This window comes from Ceratotherium simum, chromosome 28 (assembly GCF_057802395.1).
Source record: "Ceratotherium simum simum isolate JZ-2026a chromosome 28, ASM5780239v1, whole genome shotgun sequence".
Lineage (NCBI taxonomy): Eukaryota > Metazoa > Chordata > Mammalia > Perissodactyla > Rhinocerotidae > Ceratotherium > Ceratotherium simum.
This window is the reverse complement of record NC_141927.1, coordinates 18,992,093-19,010,031: the sequence shown is the minus strand read 5'-3', so window position 1 is coordinate 19,010,031 and position 17,939 is coordinate 18,992,093. Positions and strand designations below refer to the sequence as shown.

The 17,939-nt window shown below is 37.9% G+C and overlaps 1 protein-coding gene across 5 annotated transcripts; it reads right to left on the bottom strand.

The window, feature by feature from the left end:
- Positions 1-1,828: 1,828 nt before the first annotated feature.
- On the bottom strand, positions 1,829-16,961 carry ZFP42 (ZFP42 zinc finger protein). Of its 5 annotated transcripts, none has more exons than XM_004444031.3 (4): positions 15,767-15,934; positions 13,771-13,846; positions 10,282-11,323; positions 1,829-5,411 (listed from the first exon to the last, which is right to left on the bottom strand). In XM_004444031.3, the coding sequence occupies exon 3, from the start codon at positions 11,227-11,229 to the stop codon at positions 10,312-10,314; it is 918 nt and encodes a 305-aa protein (XP_004444088.2). In that variant the 5' UTR covers positions 11,230-11,323; positions 13,771-13,846; positions 15,767-15,934; the 3' UTR covers positions 1,829-5,411; positions 10,282-10,311. The 5 variants fall into 5 exon arrangements, with proteins under 5 accessions (XP_004444088.2, XP_087274521.1, XP_087274520.1 ...); XM_087418395.1 differs by lacking the exon at positions 15,767-15,934 and adding exons at positions 15,941-16,233; positions 16,873-16,961 and having other exon boundaries at positions 1,831-11,323; XM_087418394.1 differs by lacking the exon at positions 15,767-15,934 and adding exons at positions 15,995-16,233; positions 16,873-16,961 and having other exon boundaries at positions 1,831-11,323.
- Positions 16,962-17,939: the final 978 nt, after the last annotated feature.

Sequence of the window (17,939 nt, the reverse complement as noted above, 5' to 3'; positions counted from 1 at the left end):
CCAAGATCAAGGTGTTGGCAGGTTTTGGTTTCTTCTGAGGTCTCCTTGGCTTGTAGATGGCTGCCTTCTCACTGTGTCCTCACACAGCCTTTCTTCTGCGGGCACGTATCCTTGGCATCGCTTTTATGTCCAAATTTCCTCTTATGAAGACACCAGTCAGATTGGGTTAGGGCCCATCCTACCCACCTCATTTTAACTTAATCATCTTTTAAAGGTTCTATCTCATATTCTGAGGTTCTGGGGGTTTGGGCTTCAATATATGAGTTTTGGCAGGGACACATTCAGTCCATAACATGCCATTTTATGCTCACACAGCACTTTTTGTTTTCAAACCATTTTGCAAATGTCAACATATATCTTTATTATCTAAACCAAAGCTAAAATAACAACGTATAATTCCCTTGAAAGCCCAGGCCATGGGTTTAGCAATGTCCTCAAGTCATTAGTAATAGTAATAATAATGCAATAAAACAATAATTTATCTCTCTCTTATCTTTTACTATACCATCTTAAAATTGATCCATTTAATTGGAGTAGACCTTCAGAACTAAAAAGGGTCTTAGAATTATATTCTAGGACTAGAACTCTGAGTTTGCGTCTTTCTATCTTGTCATTCAAGATGTCACTAGTTGTAGTACTCAGCATACTTCATGTTTCTCAGTTCCCACTTGTAAGGGATGTACCTAGTGGCCGAAAGTACCACCCAGTCTAGCTGTTCTCAAAGAGACAAAGTATTTTCCCAACACCAGAAAACACCTGTTGGACCTGAAGCGCATCTACAGACCATGCAGAAGGACCATCATGTGGTGTTCTCTAATGCAGATCAGGACAAGGGAGGCATTCATTGAGTCCCACTCTCACTATCTCAGGAAGAAACTAAAAATGAAGAAATTGGTAAAAATTCTTAAAAATGATGAATATTCTTTGTAAATTATTTTTACTCTGTCCAGAAACATCTGGCAATAAAAGAGCACTAACATTTGTAAGGAAAACTTTACCTGGGGAAAACCAGTCCTGGAGGGATGCCATCAATCTTTTTGATGACAGAATCCTAGGACACTGCTGTAGCTCTGCCTGGGGATTTAGGGGGAGCCATCTACTGAGAGCAAGATCCCTGAATTGCCCTGTTAATTTAATTACAGAAAATGTCCCTGGAGGCTGGTGTAAGGGAGAGAAGCTGAACTGGGCTTTGTAAATATCAGCCCTACTCATTTTAAAGCTGTCCTCAGAAAACCTTCAAATACATAGGTCACAGAGTTTTTTGTTCCTTTGTGTTTTTTAATTTTAGCAAAAAGAAAAAATTGAAACTATGACACACTCACTTTATTTATTTATTTATTTATTTTTTCCCCCAAAGCCCCAGTAGATAGTTGTATGTCATAGTTGCACATCCTTCTAGTTGCTGTATGTGGGACGCAGCCTCAGCATGGCCGGAGAAGCGGTGCGTCGGTGTGCGCCCAGGATCTGAACCCCGGGCCGCCAGCAGCAGAGCGTGCGCACTTAACTGCTAAGCCACGGGGCCGGCCTGACACACTCACTTTAAATATTTTCATCTTCAACATACTTTTCAAAAGTTAATATATATGAGCATTAAGGAAACATAAATACGATAATTTATATCAACCACTTAGAATGTGATCTAAGATTGTAAGAACTCAAGGAGAAAGGCCATGGTCTTGACACAGTATACTTGCTAGAAGTAATATTAAGAATACAAAGAACACCTCAATAAAATAACTAAAAAGCTGAAAAAAAGTTATTATGTTAAACCATTTGATTTTAGAATGACATACAAGAGCTAACTGATATAAGGAAGCAAACAGAAGCAAGAGCAATTGAAATAACCTACTTATTTTTGACATATGTTCTAATTAGAAGACAGCATTCATAATCATTTTGTTATTCAAATTTATTTCAGATAACTTATTAAAAAGTGACTACACTGAGATTCTGTTCCAGGGAACTTGAAGAGGAACTTGGAGAGACATGCATGTTACTGCAGAAAAAGATGGTGACTCTGTATCATCTGACTGGACATGTGAATTCAGGCTCTCATGTGAGTCATTTTTTTAACCATGAATGTTGATGAGATTACTGAGAATAAAAATAAAATAATATAATAGAGGGGAAAAAATACAAAGAATAAAAATATCTAACATTCATTTCTCAGGCAATTTAGCTTAGGATTTTTTTTCTCTAGCTTTATCTAATTTTAGAACATTTTTATCACCCCAAAAAGGAACCATTAGTGGTCACTGCCTACTTTCTCCAAGCCATAGCCTCTGGCAACCACTAATCTGCTTTCAGCTTCTGTCGGCGGTTTATCTATTCTGGACATTTCACTTGAATGGAATCTTACAATATGGGGACTTTTGTGTCTGGCTCCTTTAATTTAGTATGTTTTCAAGGTTCATCCATGTTGTAACGTGTATTAGTACTTCATTCCGTTTTATGGCTGATAAATATTCCACTGTAAGGGTGTACCAAATTTTCTTTACGCATTCATCATTTGGAAGGCATCTGGGTTGTTTCCAGTTTGGCTATCAGGAATCATGCTGTTATGAGCATTTGTATACAAATTCTTGTGTGAACAGATTTTTACATCTTTCTTGGGTATAAACCTAGGAGTGAAATTGCTGGATCATATCACTACACTTGATGTTTTCAGAAACTGCTAAGCTGTTTTCCTAAGGGGCTGCACCATTTTACACTCCTACCAGAAGTGAATGAAGGTTCAAATTTTTCCACTTTCTAGTCAACACTTGTTTTTTGATTATAGCCATCCTAGTGAGTGTGAAGTGGTATGATAGTGGTTTTAATTTGCATTTCCCTAGTGACTAATGATGTTGACTGTCTTTTCGCGTGCTTATGGGCTACTTATATATCTTCTTTGGAGAGATGTCTATTCAAGCTGTACGCTCATTTTTTAATTAGATAATTTGTCTTTTGACTGTTGTGTGTCAGTGACGTTAAGTTTAGCACATCTATCACTTTTCTATTTTTTCTATTGCTTGGAAATCCTTTTAGTTACGTCTAGTCAAGCATTTATTCAAACATACATTAATCATTTATTGTGTTCTACGCCTGTGCTGGAATATAAAGTCCAATAAGACATGTCAGCTATCCTGTGGATTATTGCAACAGTTACCTGTTTTTCTACTCCCCAGTCCAGCTTTTACCCTGCATCCCAAATTATTTTTCGAAAATGTGAATTTGATCAGGTCGATTACTTGCTTAATCCCTCAATACTTCCTTTATTGACTATGATACAAAGTTCTAACTCTTTAAGGTGGTTTATAATGCCTTCAGAATTTGTCCCTCACCAGTCTCTATAAGATTCTCTCTCTTGTGTTCATCCTATGCCCCTATATGGGATAACTTTAGGAGTCTTCTAGTTAAATACCCCACCTAGACATACTGAGGTTAGTAAGCTAAGGGAATAAGTGGGTTCTCAGCCAGAAACCTCAACCAGGTCTCAGGTGCAAATGAAAAGAATCATTGGAGCTTTTTCCCTTAATTCTGGATCCCAACGGAAACAAGCAGATCTCTCTTAAGCCTGTCACCTGAGAAAACAAGCTGTATCGTGTCACCCTCTTGCCTTTAATGGGATCTTTAAATGTTCACGCCTCACCTCATTTTTACTGCTAAGTAATAAAGGAAGAGCTCTGTGCTCATGCTTGGGTCAGCATTAAAGTGGAGCACGGCCCTTGAAGGGCAGTGGTGGTGGCAGCAATTAATGGGATTTCTCCCAGGCAGAGGTGGCCAGCCCAGGATGACATAACCAGTGAGTCAAGGGAATCCAATCTTCCCAAGTGCTGATTCTCTCCCCACCAATGTTGAGAGAGACTGAGTTTTAGTTTTAATCAAGGCAGCTGAACTTTCCTTAGATAGCCCACCAAATAGACCAGACTCTGCTGGTTTAGGAAGAGGTAACTCACTACCTTACTGTTACGACTCTTACTGAAAATAGATAGAGTCCACACATTTGAAAACATATTAAAGAATTCCTTTTGAACTTAGGCATAAATTAACTATATGGCAAAATCTATCTATATGTATATATACACATGTACACACACAACATTCACACACAAATATAATGCAGAGACTATAAAGTTCAAATAACAAATCTATAAGTCTGAAGTGGAGTGTGTTATTTATTGCTGCATAATAAACTAACCCCAAAATTCAAGTGGCTTAAAACAACCATTTTATTTTGTAAACTTTACTGAGGTATAATTGACAAACAAAACTGTAAGGTATTTAAACTGTACTTCATGATGATTTGAAACACGTATACATTGTGAAAAGATTCTTCCCATCTAGTTAATTAGCACATCCATCACCTCACATATTTCTATATGTATTGTGAGAACATTTAAGTTCCATTCTCTTAGCAAATTTTAATTATACAATACAGTGTTATCAACTATAGTCACCACGTAAAAAACATTTCATTTTGTTCCTCCTTTTTTGGGTCAGAAATTTGAGAAGGGACCACCCAGGCAGTTTGTTTTCAATTCATTTGTTTCCCATGGGGTGACTGGGGATAGATGATCCTTCCAAAATAGCTCCTTCACTCACATGTCTGGCACCTCACTACTTCTTGGCCTCAGTCTCTCCACATGTCTTATCCTACAGGGCCTCTGCATGTAGCTTGGATTTTTTGCCTAGGATGGTAGTCTTAGAGTAGTTATAATTCTTAAATGGCAGTTGGTTTCTAAGAGAGCAAGACAGTAGCTGCCAGACCTCTTAAAAGCTAGGCCTGGAATTGGCATAGCTATTACAGCATCATTTACACCATATTCTATGGACCAAAGCATTCACAGACCAGCTGAGACTTATGAGAGAGGGAAAAAGACTCCAACTCTCAATGGGAGGAACAGCAAAGAATTTGCAGCCATCTTTAATCTGCCATAAACGTAAGCTCTATGAGGCATGTATACTTGATAAACACAAAGATTTCCATCACCCCCCACAAAAATATCAGTACCACGCTGAGTCCTCAGCAGTTTGCAAATGCATGGGCTGCCTTAGATAAAGATGAGGTGCTATTACACACACTGTGTATAACTTTAACAACTCTACATATTTACTGGTCACAATAATCAAAATTCTCTGAAGTTTTATTACTTCTTTGATTTGTACATGTGTATTTTATGATCCACATTTTGAGTTGCAGGAAGCATGTACTACGCTTTTTATGACACATACCTGAGATCTTAAGAGTATTAAAAATAGTTTATTAATGCCCAGGGTATCATTCTAGCCTACCTAATACCTTTGATTTACTAAAGTCACAAAAGTTATGTTGGCTTTTTTTTATGGATATGACTTTAGCCACATGGTAAAGCGAAGCTTTGTACAGGTGTTTTCACATGTCTGGTCCACTGACATCTAAGAAATTCAACCTGGGGTCACAGAGAAAAGAGACAAAAGACCTAATAAAAACCACATGTTAACCGTTAATGTTCATTTACCAAATCCCACTTAAAATCTTGTACTCTCAAAGCTAATTTCATCCAATTGCCTTTTAATTATAGTCTCTTGCTCAGAGTTGCAAATATAATGGCTTTTTAATATAACTTGCACTGTTCTGTGTCCAATGTAGGATGTAATCATGCAATTTATTCAGTCAGAGCTAGTGCATTAGGTAATTAAAACATAAGCTCACATGGATTTCTGCACATGCACATTTGGCAGGAAAGTAATAAGAATTTGACAAATCTGCTTTTGGATAGAATTCTTTTTTGGATAGAATAGGATAGAAATCCTATGTCCACCAAAGTATGTTGTAGCTAAGGCGAAAAACAGAAATCATATATGACTGGGAGACCTGTGCACATATCACAGACAATAAGATAGAAACTAATTTAAAGAACGTAAGTGGTTTAACACATTTTTAGCTATCTAATCACAGTCTTGGTAGATAGAATTCTCAATGCAGGTTAGTTCTTCACTATCCAAGATATTAGGGGGTAAACAGACCCTCAGTCACCTGTCCCTTTTAGAGGAAGACAGAAAAAAAGATAGTGGGATTTAAGATAATTTTCACTATTAATAAACATGATCAAACAATGTAACAATTTAAAAAAATCTCTTAAGAGTGGCAATTACTTTTGGGGAGTTGATGTAAGCATAGCTGATAAACACATACTTCTGTGTTTTTTCTTTCAATCAGCATGTACTACTTTAGTAAAGTTCTTCACCATTATTTCACAGTAAACAGGAGATTTTATGTAAAAACAAGTAATGCTTTATTAGCTGTTTTCCAATTATATATAATTCTTATAACTTTATATATTAGTTTTTAAAAAGCATATTGTTATATTTTTACATGTTTATTCACTCCATAATTTATTGTGTCAACTAACTTTGCCTTATGGGTTAGAGATACCAAGAAAGTGATGGGCTCTGCCTTAAGATTTTTAGTTTTTTTTGTAGAAAGTATTTCTCTAGTGTTATCTTCTATTAATGTTTGGCCATTAAAAACAAAAAAGGATATGGACCATGAACCGAATACCAGCATGAAAACAAAAAAAATATTTATTCATTTATCAGGATTTTGGGTTTGCACAATGCTGGTATCTGGAAACATAAAAATCTAAGATTGATTTTCTTTTTCAGTTTTCTCTGGGTTTGCATTCACACATCCTGTGCTCATCCTTCTTACTTAAAAATACAAATGTGGCAAGTGTATGTACACTTCTTTTCCAAAACGTTAACAAAGATTTCAGACGACATATCTTCATTAGCTAATCTCCTTGTCTCTTCTTTTTTCCTATTACATCCACATGCCTTCTTCCTCCGACATTCTTAGCAGTTTTCAAGTTTCTCTTTGGGAAAAGAAAACAGCTAGGAGGCTGACCAAGCAGCATCCTACTCCCAAGTCAGAATTGAACTAAGCCTTGGAATCCAAGTACACAAGCACTTTCTCAGCTTGATGTTCCCTGTGCATTTAAGCTTTAGGGTTGCAAATACTGAGATTTTGGAACCAAAAAGAGTGACCAGCTCCAGACTGAGTTTCAGCTCCAGAAATAGTAATCTAGGGGCCGGTCCGCTGGCATAGTGGTTAAGTTTGTGCGTTCCGCTTCGGCGGCCCAGGGTTCGCTGGTTCGAATCCTGGGCGTGGATCTACTCACCGCTCATCAAGCCATTCTGAGGTGGTGTCCCACATAGAAGAGCTACAACTCTACAACTATGATACACAACTATGTACCGGGAACTTTGGGGAGAAAAAGGAAAAAAGAGGAAGATTGGCAACAGATGTTAGCACAGGGGCAATCCTCCTCAAAAATAAAATAAATAAATAAAAATAAAAAATAAATTTCAAGGAAAACAAATAGTAATCTACAAAAGTAGTCCAGCCTCCACACAGGGGAAATCAATCTTGATCTCTCTTGATGCTGAGTCCCAGATCTCAAGAGCTTGCAGCCTAAACCCTGCCATTGACTTTATCTAGTCTTAACTGCTCTCTATCTAATGCCAACTTTTGCTCAGTCTTCAGAGGTGCTATGTCCTAATTCAACTCTGAAGTAGAAATCCGTAGAGGACCAAATCAAACACACTGCAGTCAAAGCAAAAACTTGACAAACATATGCTACATCTTCTTGATCAAATACCAAATTCCCATCCTAAATTCTATCCTCGTGTTTGACTTATAGAAATTCCAAACTTATGGATTGTGTGTCCAATGTTCCTTTTAATTTAGACACTCAGGGCCTACATTCGTATAGAAATGATGGTATAAATGCCATACCAAGTATATTATAAATAAAAAATTAAGTTTTCATAACAGTCCATAGTAATAAATAGCTCATTCTAAAGTCGAAATGTAAGCCCTTGATTTTTTTCTTATTGTTTTTAAATCATACATGTTTTTACATTTTGGCATTTCTAAAATCAAGACTAATCTTAAAGTTCACTTGTTTATATGGTGTGTTGATTTTTTTCCTGAAAGCTGTTAAGTTTATGGTATATACTACCATTACCTCCAGTGGTGTCTTAAATCTTAAAATCAAAGAAATATGGTATTCTAACTATATCTGACTATTTATTATAATTGATTCTGGGGAAAAAACATTCCAAGTTTGATAGCTGCTTATTTTCTGCCCATTATAACGTGATTCCAATGAGGGATTCAGTTTATAATCATAAAAATAAGTTAATCCTTATATTAGAGCTATACTTTTATTTTTACCAGCCATATCTACATGATCAATTTTCCCTCTTATCCAGAATATTTAACCAATTTCTCTGAATTTTCTTCCACTGCATAAAAATACATCAAATTCTGTCCCATCTATTAAAAACAACAAACTTTCTCCTACTCTATGGCTTCCCTCTAGCTGTGATCCTTTCCTTCCCTTTACAGCTAAGCTTCCTTTCATGATATTTGCACATTTTCTATTGACTAGAGGTATCATACTTTATGCAACTTGTTCCCTCTTAATGGACATTTATGAATTTATTACTCTTAAAACTATGCTTCAGTTAACATCCTTGAGCAAATATCTTTGTACGTTAGTGCAAATTTCTATAGACTTGAGTTCTAGAAGTAAAATTATTAGATCCAAAAGAATGCATGTTATGGGTTGAATTGTGCACCCAAAAATTCGTGTTGAAATCCTAACCCCCAGTACCTCAGAATGTGACCTTATTTAGAGATGGAGTCTTTACAAAGGTAATCAAGTTAAAAACGAGGTCATTAGGGTGGGTTCTAATCCAGTATGACTGGGGTCCTTTTAAAAGGAAATCTGGATGCAGACATGCACACAGGGAAGATAATATGAAGATACGAAGAGAACACCATGTAAACACAAAGACAGTCATCTACAAGCCAAGAAGAGAAGCCTGGAACAGATCCTTTCTTCACAACCCTCAATTCTGCCAACACTTCGTTTTTGAACTTCTAGCCAAGAATTATGAAACTACAAATTTCTGTTGTTTAAGCCACCTAATTGGTGGTACTGTTACAGCAGCCCTAGATAACTGATACAGCATACTTGCAAAATACCCCCAAAATGGCTGTCACAATTTATGCCTTAACCAACTGTGTAGAAAGGTAACTTTTCCCCCACACCTTGCCAATACTGAACTATCAATCTTTGCAATGTTTTGCAAATTTCGAAAATAAATAAATATTCTTTTTTTTGTTTTATAATTTTATTTATTTTTCCCCCAAAGCCCCAGTAGATAGTTGTGTGTCATAGTTGCATATCCTTCCAGTTGCTGTATTTGGGACGTGGTGTCAGCATGGCCGGAGAACTGGCACGTCAGTGTGCACCTGGGACCCGAACCCGGGGCCGCCAGCAGCGGAGTGCGCACACTCAACCACTAAGCCACGGGGCCAGCCCTCGAAAACAAATAAATGGTATCTCTTCTTCATGCATACTTCTTTGTGGGTTTTTTTTTTTTTTTGTGAGGAAGATCAGCCCTGAGCTAACATCCAATGCCAATCCTCCTCTTTTTGCTGAGGAAGATTGGCCCTGGGCTAACATAACATCCGTGCCCATCTTCCTCTACTTTATATGGGATGCCGCCAAAGCATGGCTTAACAAGTTGTGCGTTGGTGCGCGCCCGGGATCCAAACCTGCGAACCTGGGGCCGCCACAGCAGAATGCACGCAGTTAAACGCTGAGCCACTGAGCCAGCCCCCTTCTTTGATTTTTTTAATCCAGATTTAGCACACTTCTGGAGTTTTATTTTAAATATTTTATTTTATTTTAAAATATCTAAAATGGATTCAAATGGATTGACACTATCAAACAACCACTCACATCTAGCCATATGATTGTAATATAGTTTGATACAATGACAAAAAAAGAAATGATTAAAAATTATATTTAACTTTAAAAATGTTTAACTACTCATCCACTTATTGACAATCTACTGCAAAATTTTCATTCTCTAGGATTATCGCATGTAGCATGAAGTATATTCCTAAAAGGGAAAAGCTAAACGATTGGAAACTACAAACTTAAAAACCAAAGTTAATTTTATGTTTATAGTATGTGAAATTAAGTCCCATATCCAATACTCCAATTTGCAATGTATTAAGGATTATGCTTTTGAAGTAAGCTCATTACTGACCTTCCTGTTGGAAGCACACTATCATTCTATACACAATATTCTAAAATGGTATCACAAACTATAGGAGCATCTTAGTAACACCAAAAAATATGCCTTGTAGGGTTGCAATATCGATTTAAAAATTCTTTCCTGAAATAGTAATCAGTGAGGCATATTTGTCCCCAGTCACTCTTTTGTCAATATGCTTACCCTGTTTGAGGATTATTCTCCATCTTCCTTTCATTGATTCCCTTTGGTCTTTGCATGAGTTGAGATGTGAGCTTTCATATTATTTGACTGAATAAACCTCTTGTGACAGCCTTCAACGGGACACACAAAACGTTTCTCCCCAGTGTGGATGCGTACGTGTGTACGCAGATTGAAGTCCAGGGAAAATCGTTTTCCGCACCCTTCGAAAGTGCACTGAAATGGCTTCTCTCCAGTATGAACCAGAAAATGTCTTTTTAGCTTTGTGCTCTCATTGAACGCTTTCCCACATTCTGCACATACGTGATTTCGGGGCCCATGAACGAGAAGATGCTTCCTCAGGGAAGCTCTATTCTTCAACCTTTTTGTGCATCCACTCTGAGGACAAACAAATTTTTCTGGAGCATCATATTCTTGATTTTTTCCCACCTTCTTTCTAGCAGATTCTGAGACCTGTTTGGGATCTGGTAAGTCAATGCTGGATATTCCTCCAGGAGGAAGCCTCTTGCCTGTCATGTACTCAGAATACTCAAGAAGTGAATTCTCTCCAACAATCTGTTGAGGAAGTTCTTGTTTTGCCCCTTTTTTCATGTATTCCAAGGAACATTCAAGAAGTGAGCTTGCTGTAAGAACCTGTTGAGAAAGCTCTTGCTCTGATCCTTCTTTCAGGCAGTCAAAGGACTTAAGAAGTGAGTCTTCTTCCAGGATGGGTTCAGAAAACTCACCTCTTATTATGCATTCTATATAACAGTCACAGAAGGAATCCTCTCCAACAACCTGATGGCTAGTCTCACAGTACACGTCTTCATCTTGTAAGGCCCACATCATGTCAAGAGGTTCCTGCTGGGCTGGGCTTGCCTGGGCTAGCCATGACTTATCCCCACTGACAGCTCTTCTACCCAGACCTTTCCAGTCATATGTCTTCGCCCTTTTCTTCAGTTGCTGGTCCATGTTATCCTGCCTGCTTCCTCCTTGAAGGCTGCACCAGGATATATCAACCACTTCCAAGTAGTAGTGACCTGGGTAAGTTGTCTTGAGCAAACACCTGATTTGAGATAGTAACCATTAGGTAAAATATTTTCCAACATGCGAGCCATTGTCAGGAAACGACCTCAAAAAATGGCCTAGAACTCAGTTTTCAATAATGGAATGGCTAAATTTATATCTTCTCTGACAAACCCCTCAAAAGAGTAAGAGAATGAGCTGTGACTTAAAACATGGGTCATAACCAGATCTTACGTGGGTATCCTCCCAAGTTATCGGACCTCTTTAATTAATCACCTAACATGTATTGGGTGCTCACTAAGCGCTAGCCCTGCTCTAGGCTACTCATGAGTTGAGATGCATCAGTAAGCAGAAATACAAAAAAATCCTGTGCCTCATGGAGGATACCTTCTTGTGAGCATACAAAATAAATGAGTAATGTATGTCATATGTTACAAGGCAAAGTGCTATAGAATAAGCAGGGGCTGGTAGAAAGGAGGAGTTTGAAAGTTTGCAATTTTAAATAGGGTGATCGGGCAAACCTTTACTGAGGTAGTGGCAGTTGAGTAAAAACTTAAAGTACATGAGGGAGCAATATACGCCTATTTTCTTATGTAACACTGATGTGCAACTCAAATTAAATAATGCGTATAATTTAGCATAGCATAGTTCATGGCACAGAGCAAATGCTGAGCACTTATGTGAGCTAGTGTTATTTTAATACCTTTATATTCATTCTATAAGTGTATGTTGGATCCTGCTCCGTGCCAGGTATCATTCTAGGCCAAGGGCGGCAAACTTTTTCTGTAAAGAGCCAGATTTAAGGTTTGTGGGCCCTATGGCCTATGTCGCAATGATTCAACTGTGCCAGTATAGCATGGAAGCAGCCACAGACAATAAATAAAGGGTGAGCATGGCTGTGTTCCAATAAAACAAGCAGGGGCCAGATTTGGCCTATGGGCTGTAATTTGCTCACCTCTGTTCTAGAAGATGGGGATCCCGAGAGTAAGACACATGAAATCCATGCCTTCCCATCTCGTGTGTGTGCAAATCAAAATAAAGGCACAGGGATGTTTGGCCCTAAGTAGTTTTTGATCTTTTTCTTAAAAATCTAAAAGCAACATTATAAAAGTTATAGCACGACTATGTTATATTCTTTCTAAGAGCTTTTTGCTTAATGTTACAATTGTGTGCCTTATAAAAGATCCCTTAATTTTATTGTCCCCATGTCCTGCTGTAGGAACAAAAATTAAATGCTTTTTAAAAAAGGGCAAATGTGAAAGCAGTGAAAATTAACAGCTTGAAAATATTTTAAAATAGCCACATTTAAAAATACCATCTCAAAAGATTCACGCCATTTACTTCTGGTTAAAAAAACTACATAAAAACAAAACATGCTTTTCAATTGCTAAAGGAAGAGTTTTAAATATCTTCTTAAACATTTACACATACAACACATATTAGATTTAAATAAGCATATATAAATAATATATATTTTATATAAATAAACTATACATTTAAAACAAATTATAAATAAATTATATATTTATTTACATATAATATACATAAATGTTTTATATATACTGTATATAAATTGCTAAGGGAAGAGTTTTGAATTTCTTCTTAAATATCTGTATACATATATTATATATATAAATAAATATATAATCTTCCTGTAGAATATACATATGTGTTTAAGAAGAAATTTAAAACTCTTCCTTTAGCAATTGAAAAGCACGTTTTGTTTATTCTATGTATTTTTTTGCCAAAAGTAAATGGCATGGTTCTTTTGAGGTGGTATTTTTAAATGTGGCTATTTAAAAATATTTTCAAGCTGTTTACATATATATACTGTTATATACATAATATATATATATATAAAATGTTAATATGTATAATGTTAAATGGTACATGTGTTATTATTTATTCTGTCCTTTAAAAAAGTGAAATAAACAAGGGAGGCTATGTCCAGGAATATTTGCCTAACAAAATCTTGTTGCCATAGCTAAAAACAATTTTCAATCAGTTTGTTTAATGAATGTAGCACCTTTGGAGCTACATCACTAGCAATTGGTCTAAAGTTTGAGTAGGAGAGTTGAGTAAGTTAAAGTTAGTGTGGGACAAAACCCCCTCTCCCAGTTAGTCCATTTAAAATAACTGCAATTTGATTTGATTCTAGCTTTTCTCTCCAAACTTATCTCTTGCCATCTCCAGCTCTCCTATTTCATTTCAGCCACAATAAACTCTCCCTCCAATAAAGTGCCGTGCTCTTCCTCCTTGATAAAATATTACCCGCCCTCACGCCCCCTTCCCTCATGAGCATGTGCCCCAGAGCTCATGTGTACACACATAGGCTCATTGCCCATCCCCACTTTAGATCTCTGCTCAAACATCACTTCCTCAGGCAAGCTTCCACTGATTCTTAGGCTCAGTTAGGTGCCCAAGCTAAATGCCCCCCATGTTTCCTATTTGATCGGAGCCTTAATGATAATTTAAGATCTGTCTTACCTACTAGGCAGTAAGCTTGACGAGGGCAAGGTCCTCTTCTGTTTTATTCACGTGTCCCAGCACTTAGTACATTTATCTAATGAAAGAAATTAATGAATACGCGTTGGTCACACTGGCAATATCTGATTTAGCAACTCTATCAAATCAATTTACTAGAAAATTACTTGGGGCTTTAGACTTAACGTATTAGTTTCAAAAGTTGGCTATCATGATGATGCCAAGGTGTTATCTGGCAAGACATCTCCCATGAGATCAGGGTTGAGAGACAGAGGCATTTTCTTTATGAATTTACCAAGGTCCAAGTACAGCTCTTATCTTTCTAAGCTAGATTCTTATTTGTCAGATCTGAGCATTATGCCATTTCTCACACAATATATAAGCTGCGAGAATGATGTATAAAATTGAAATGGTAATTTATTAATTTATTATGGGAAAACTCCTGTTTACATGACAAGTACATTCCCTGTTGGTGGAAAAAGGTACTGGGTAAACACGGCATTAAGACAAAATCTGGATGTTAAATTAATACTTAATGACACGACATTAACCTAATTCTATATTTCTCAAACTAGGATAGAAGTACTTCCAAAGGTGCATCATGTACTCATTCAGTCATTCGACAAGTATCTACTACCATTGTTCCAGGTACTGACCCTAGATCTGTGAAAAAGATACAAAGTCCCTGGTTTTCATGGAGCTTTTATCTGTGAAATATATAAACGAATAAACAAAATGTTTATAAAATGGTAAATAAGCAAAATAGTTTCCAGTTGTGATAAATGCTATGAAATGAAACCAATTAGAGTAAGAAAGAGGAAATTGGAGGAGGCCATCTTTAGAAAAAATGTCTGGAAATGCAGTCGGGGAGCTGGTATTAGACTGAGACCTGAAAGAGAAAAATATCAGCCAGCAGAAAGAGGTGGGAGAAGACTGCTCCTTCCAGGTGGCAGCAGGAAGTACAGAGATTAGCAAACTGGAGGACAAAGGAAGCCATGCTTATTACAGAATATGGCCGGCAGAGACGGTCGTGGTCTGAGATATGGTTGAAGAGAGTACAGAATCTTGTGGGTCGGGGGAGCCATTTGCATTTCATTCCCAAACCAATGGGAACCATTACGGGGTTTCTTTTAAACAAGGAAATAGCATGCTCTACTTAGGTTAAAAGATTACTCGGGCTGATGTGTGAACAGATTGAGAGAGGCAAAAGAAAGCAGAAAAATCCCTTAGGCTATTTAGTAATCCAGGAAAAGAATGCTGGTCATCTGGAGCAGGTGGTGGCAGCGGAGATGGAATGGGGGAAGAGAGAGAAAATGGAGATAGAACCTTTCAAACTTGCTGGTGGATTGGATACAGGGAACCAGGAATCAAGAATGAGTGGTTCTAGGTTTTTTTGCTGGAGAAATTGGGTGGATGGTAGTGCCATTTACAGAGATAAATGGAGGAGGGAAGAAAAGGAAGACAGGTCCACTCTCTTGACGATAAATAAACATTTTAATATAAAATAGACCTAGCTGTAAGTTGTAATGAAGTATGATATTTATATGAATGTTTGAAACTAAATAAAAAATGCAACTTCAAGCTAATTTCAACTCAGCATCTGCTTTCTTGAAAGTATATTTACTTTCCTCCTTTATTGGATTTAAAAGTTTGAGGCCTTTTGGTTGTGAACACATGTAGTGTATACAGAAGTTGAAATATAATGATGCGCACCTGAAATTTACATAATGCTATAAACCAATGTTACCGCAATTAAAAAGAAAAAAAAGTTTGAGGCCAATCGCCCAAGATAGCTGTAGGTCAAACCATTCTAAACATAAGCCTACTGGCCAAGGTCCACTCTCCACCTGGTTCTAGAATAATAAAACTCTTCCCGTTCATAGTTTTCAAAACCTTTTGACTGGAATCCACGGTTAAAAACGCATTCTAAGTAGTGAACTCAAAACACACCCCTTCTCTCAGATCCGGAAAAAGCGAAGTTCCATGTAACAAGACTTACCCATGCTACTGCGATGCACTCTCATATTTCCTATTCCATTTCCTTTCAAAGGGAAAACGAAGAAGAAACTGCTCCTTAGGCCCCCAACAGCAGTTGAAATCAACCTGGCTTTACGCTCAGCCAGTTAGACCCACCCTTCTTTTGATGGACACATTCTAATCAGGCTACACCTACATTTCAACTCTGTCTTGATTAGGTTAGAATTTCCAAGGAAAGGCTCTACCAAACCTCTAAAGGTTGAGGGATCAGATCGCGGTGGGAGTGGCGCTGGGCGTGGCTTTACTCCTGGCCCGGGGTTGGGGTTGGCCGCCTGGACCCGGCCAGCGCGCGGGCACCTTCAGCTCAGAGCCGGCGATGCAGAGGCGACTCCTCCCCCAGGGGCGCAGTCCCCGGCTTCCGCCACGTGGGCAAACCTCTTTGAATCCCAATCGCCTGGGTTTAGCCTGTAGTAGGCGCTCAGTAAATGTCTGTTGAACAAATAAAGGTAGGTATAATCCTCTTTAAGTAGTTATATATCCATGAAATGAAAATCAAGCAGTGGAGGCAGTTTCTACTCCCTGGAAATAGAGGTTTACCCAAACGCACGCCACAGCTTTCCCTGCCCTCTCTCCTACTCTGCCCCAACCTCCACTCCCTGTCCCTCCCAACCCTCAGTCACAGAAAAACTCTTATTACCGCCTTTTCTTTTTTAGACATTAATGAGACTGTTCATATCTCTAAGGGTAACATAACTCCCTTTGAAAGCAGCGGTCAATCAACGCTCACCATTGGCTATGGTCTAGTGAAGTTTAATAGTTCGTATAGGTACACAGACCATTAAAACAAAAACCAAATCAATGTTTAAAAACCTCTTAAATTTTGACTTGAATCTTGCCTGCAGTTCACATATATATCTGGGAGCAGTTCTCCATTCTATTTTGTTTTTTGTGTTTTTTTTGGTCTGTTTTAAACGGCAGTTGTTACATTGAAAAGTAAAAGATTATTTCCAATGGGGGAAATATTTAAGCTATTTTTTTAATGTATTATTCCCTGATCTCCCGCAGTAGGCATACCAGGTCCCCATCCATTTGAAATCCAAGTTAGAGAAAGCTTCCTTAGCTCCTTACCTTAGAACATATCATTTGCAGGTGAGTTTCTGAAGGCAGAAATTGTAAGGAATGATCTCTCCTGCTCTCTGTGGTGCAGTGCTGTGCTCTCCAGAAACTGCACAGATAAGTTCTCAGGGCAGGTTGACACCAGCCTTGTTTTACTGATAAAAATGTTAATGTTTTGGCTTTCAACAGGAAACACGACTTCAATGAGCCAAAGAATCCTAAGCAGAGCATTCCTTCTGAGCCTTTACATGGCATTGTCATTGGTCATTGAAAGTCCCTTTTCCCACTGGAGGTGTCTCTCTCTCTATATATATATCATCCTCATTTATATATAAATGATATATATAAATAAAGATATAAATAAAGATATATATCATTTATATATTATTTGTATTATATATATTATATATTTTTATATATAGAATGATATATATAGAGAGAGAGACACCCACACACCCACAGAGCTGAAGCTAAAGATCCTTTCTTTCATCTAATTCACCAGACCACACCCTTTTGTTGTCATTCCCTTAAACTCTGAGACGGTGCATACAATCAACTAGATTGATTTATATTCCCCTTCCCCACTACTGATTCAATCAGGTCACTTGGTTTGTGTTAGTGTGACTCTGTCTGGAAACTGGAGACAACATATTTAGAAAATCTAAATTTACAGCTCATACTCCACTTCTTACATAAATTATTTTTGCTTGCATTTTGTTTTAGTTTTCCTTTCCACGGCCCTGAAGAAGTAAACCAAAAGGACGGAACTCATCTGTTGTCATATGAACCCAGCTCAAGGGAAATTGATTTTCTCTAAAAAACGAGATAGGGAACCAATTAAACTGTGAAACAGAGGCTGGCCTGGTGGCGCAAGCGGTTAAGTGCGCGTGCTCCGCTGCGGCGACCCGGAGTTCGCTGGTTTGGAACCCCGGGCGCCCACCGAGGCACCACTTGTCAGGCCATGCTGTGGCGGCGGCCCGTATAAAGTGGAGGAAGATGGGCCCGGAGGTTAGCCCAGGGCCAGTCAGCAAAAAAGAAAGAGGAGGACTGGCAGATGTTAGCACAGGGCTGATCTTCCT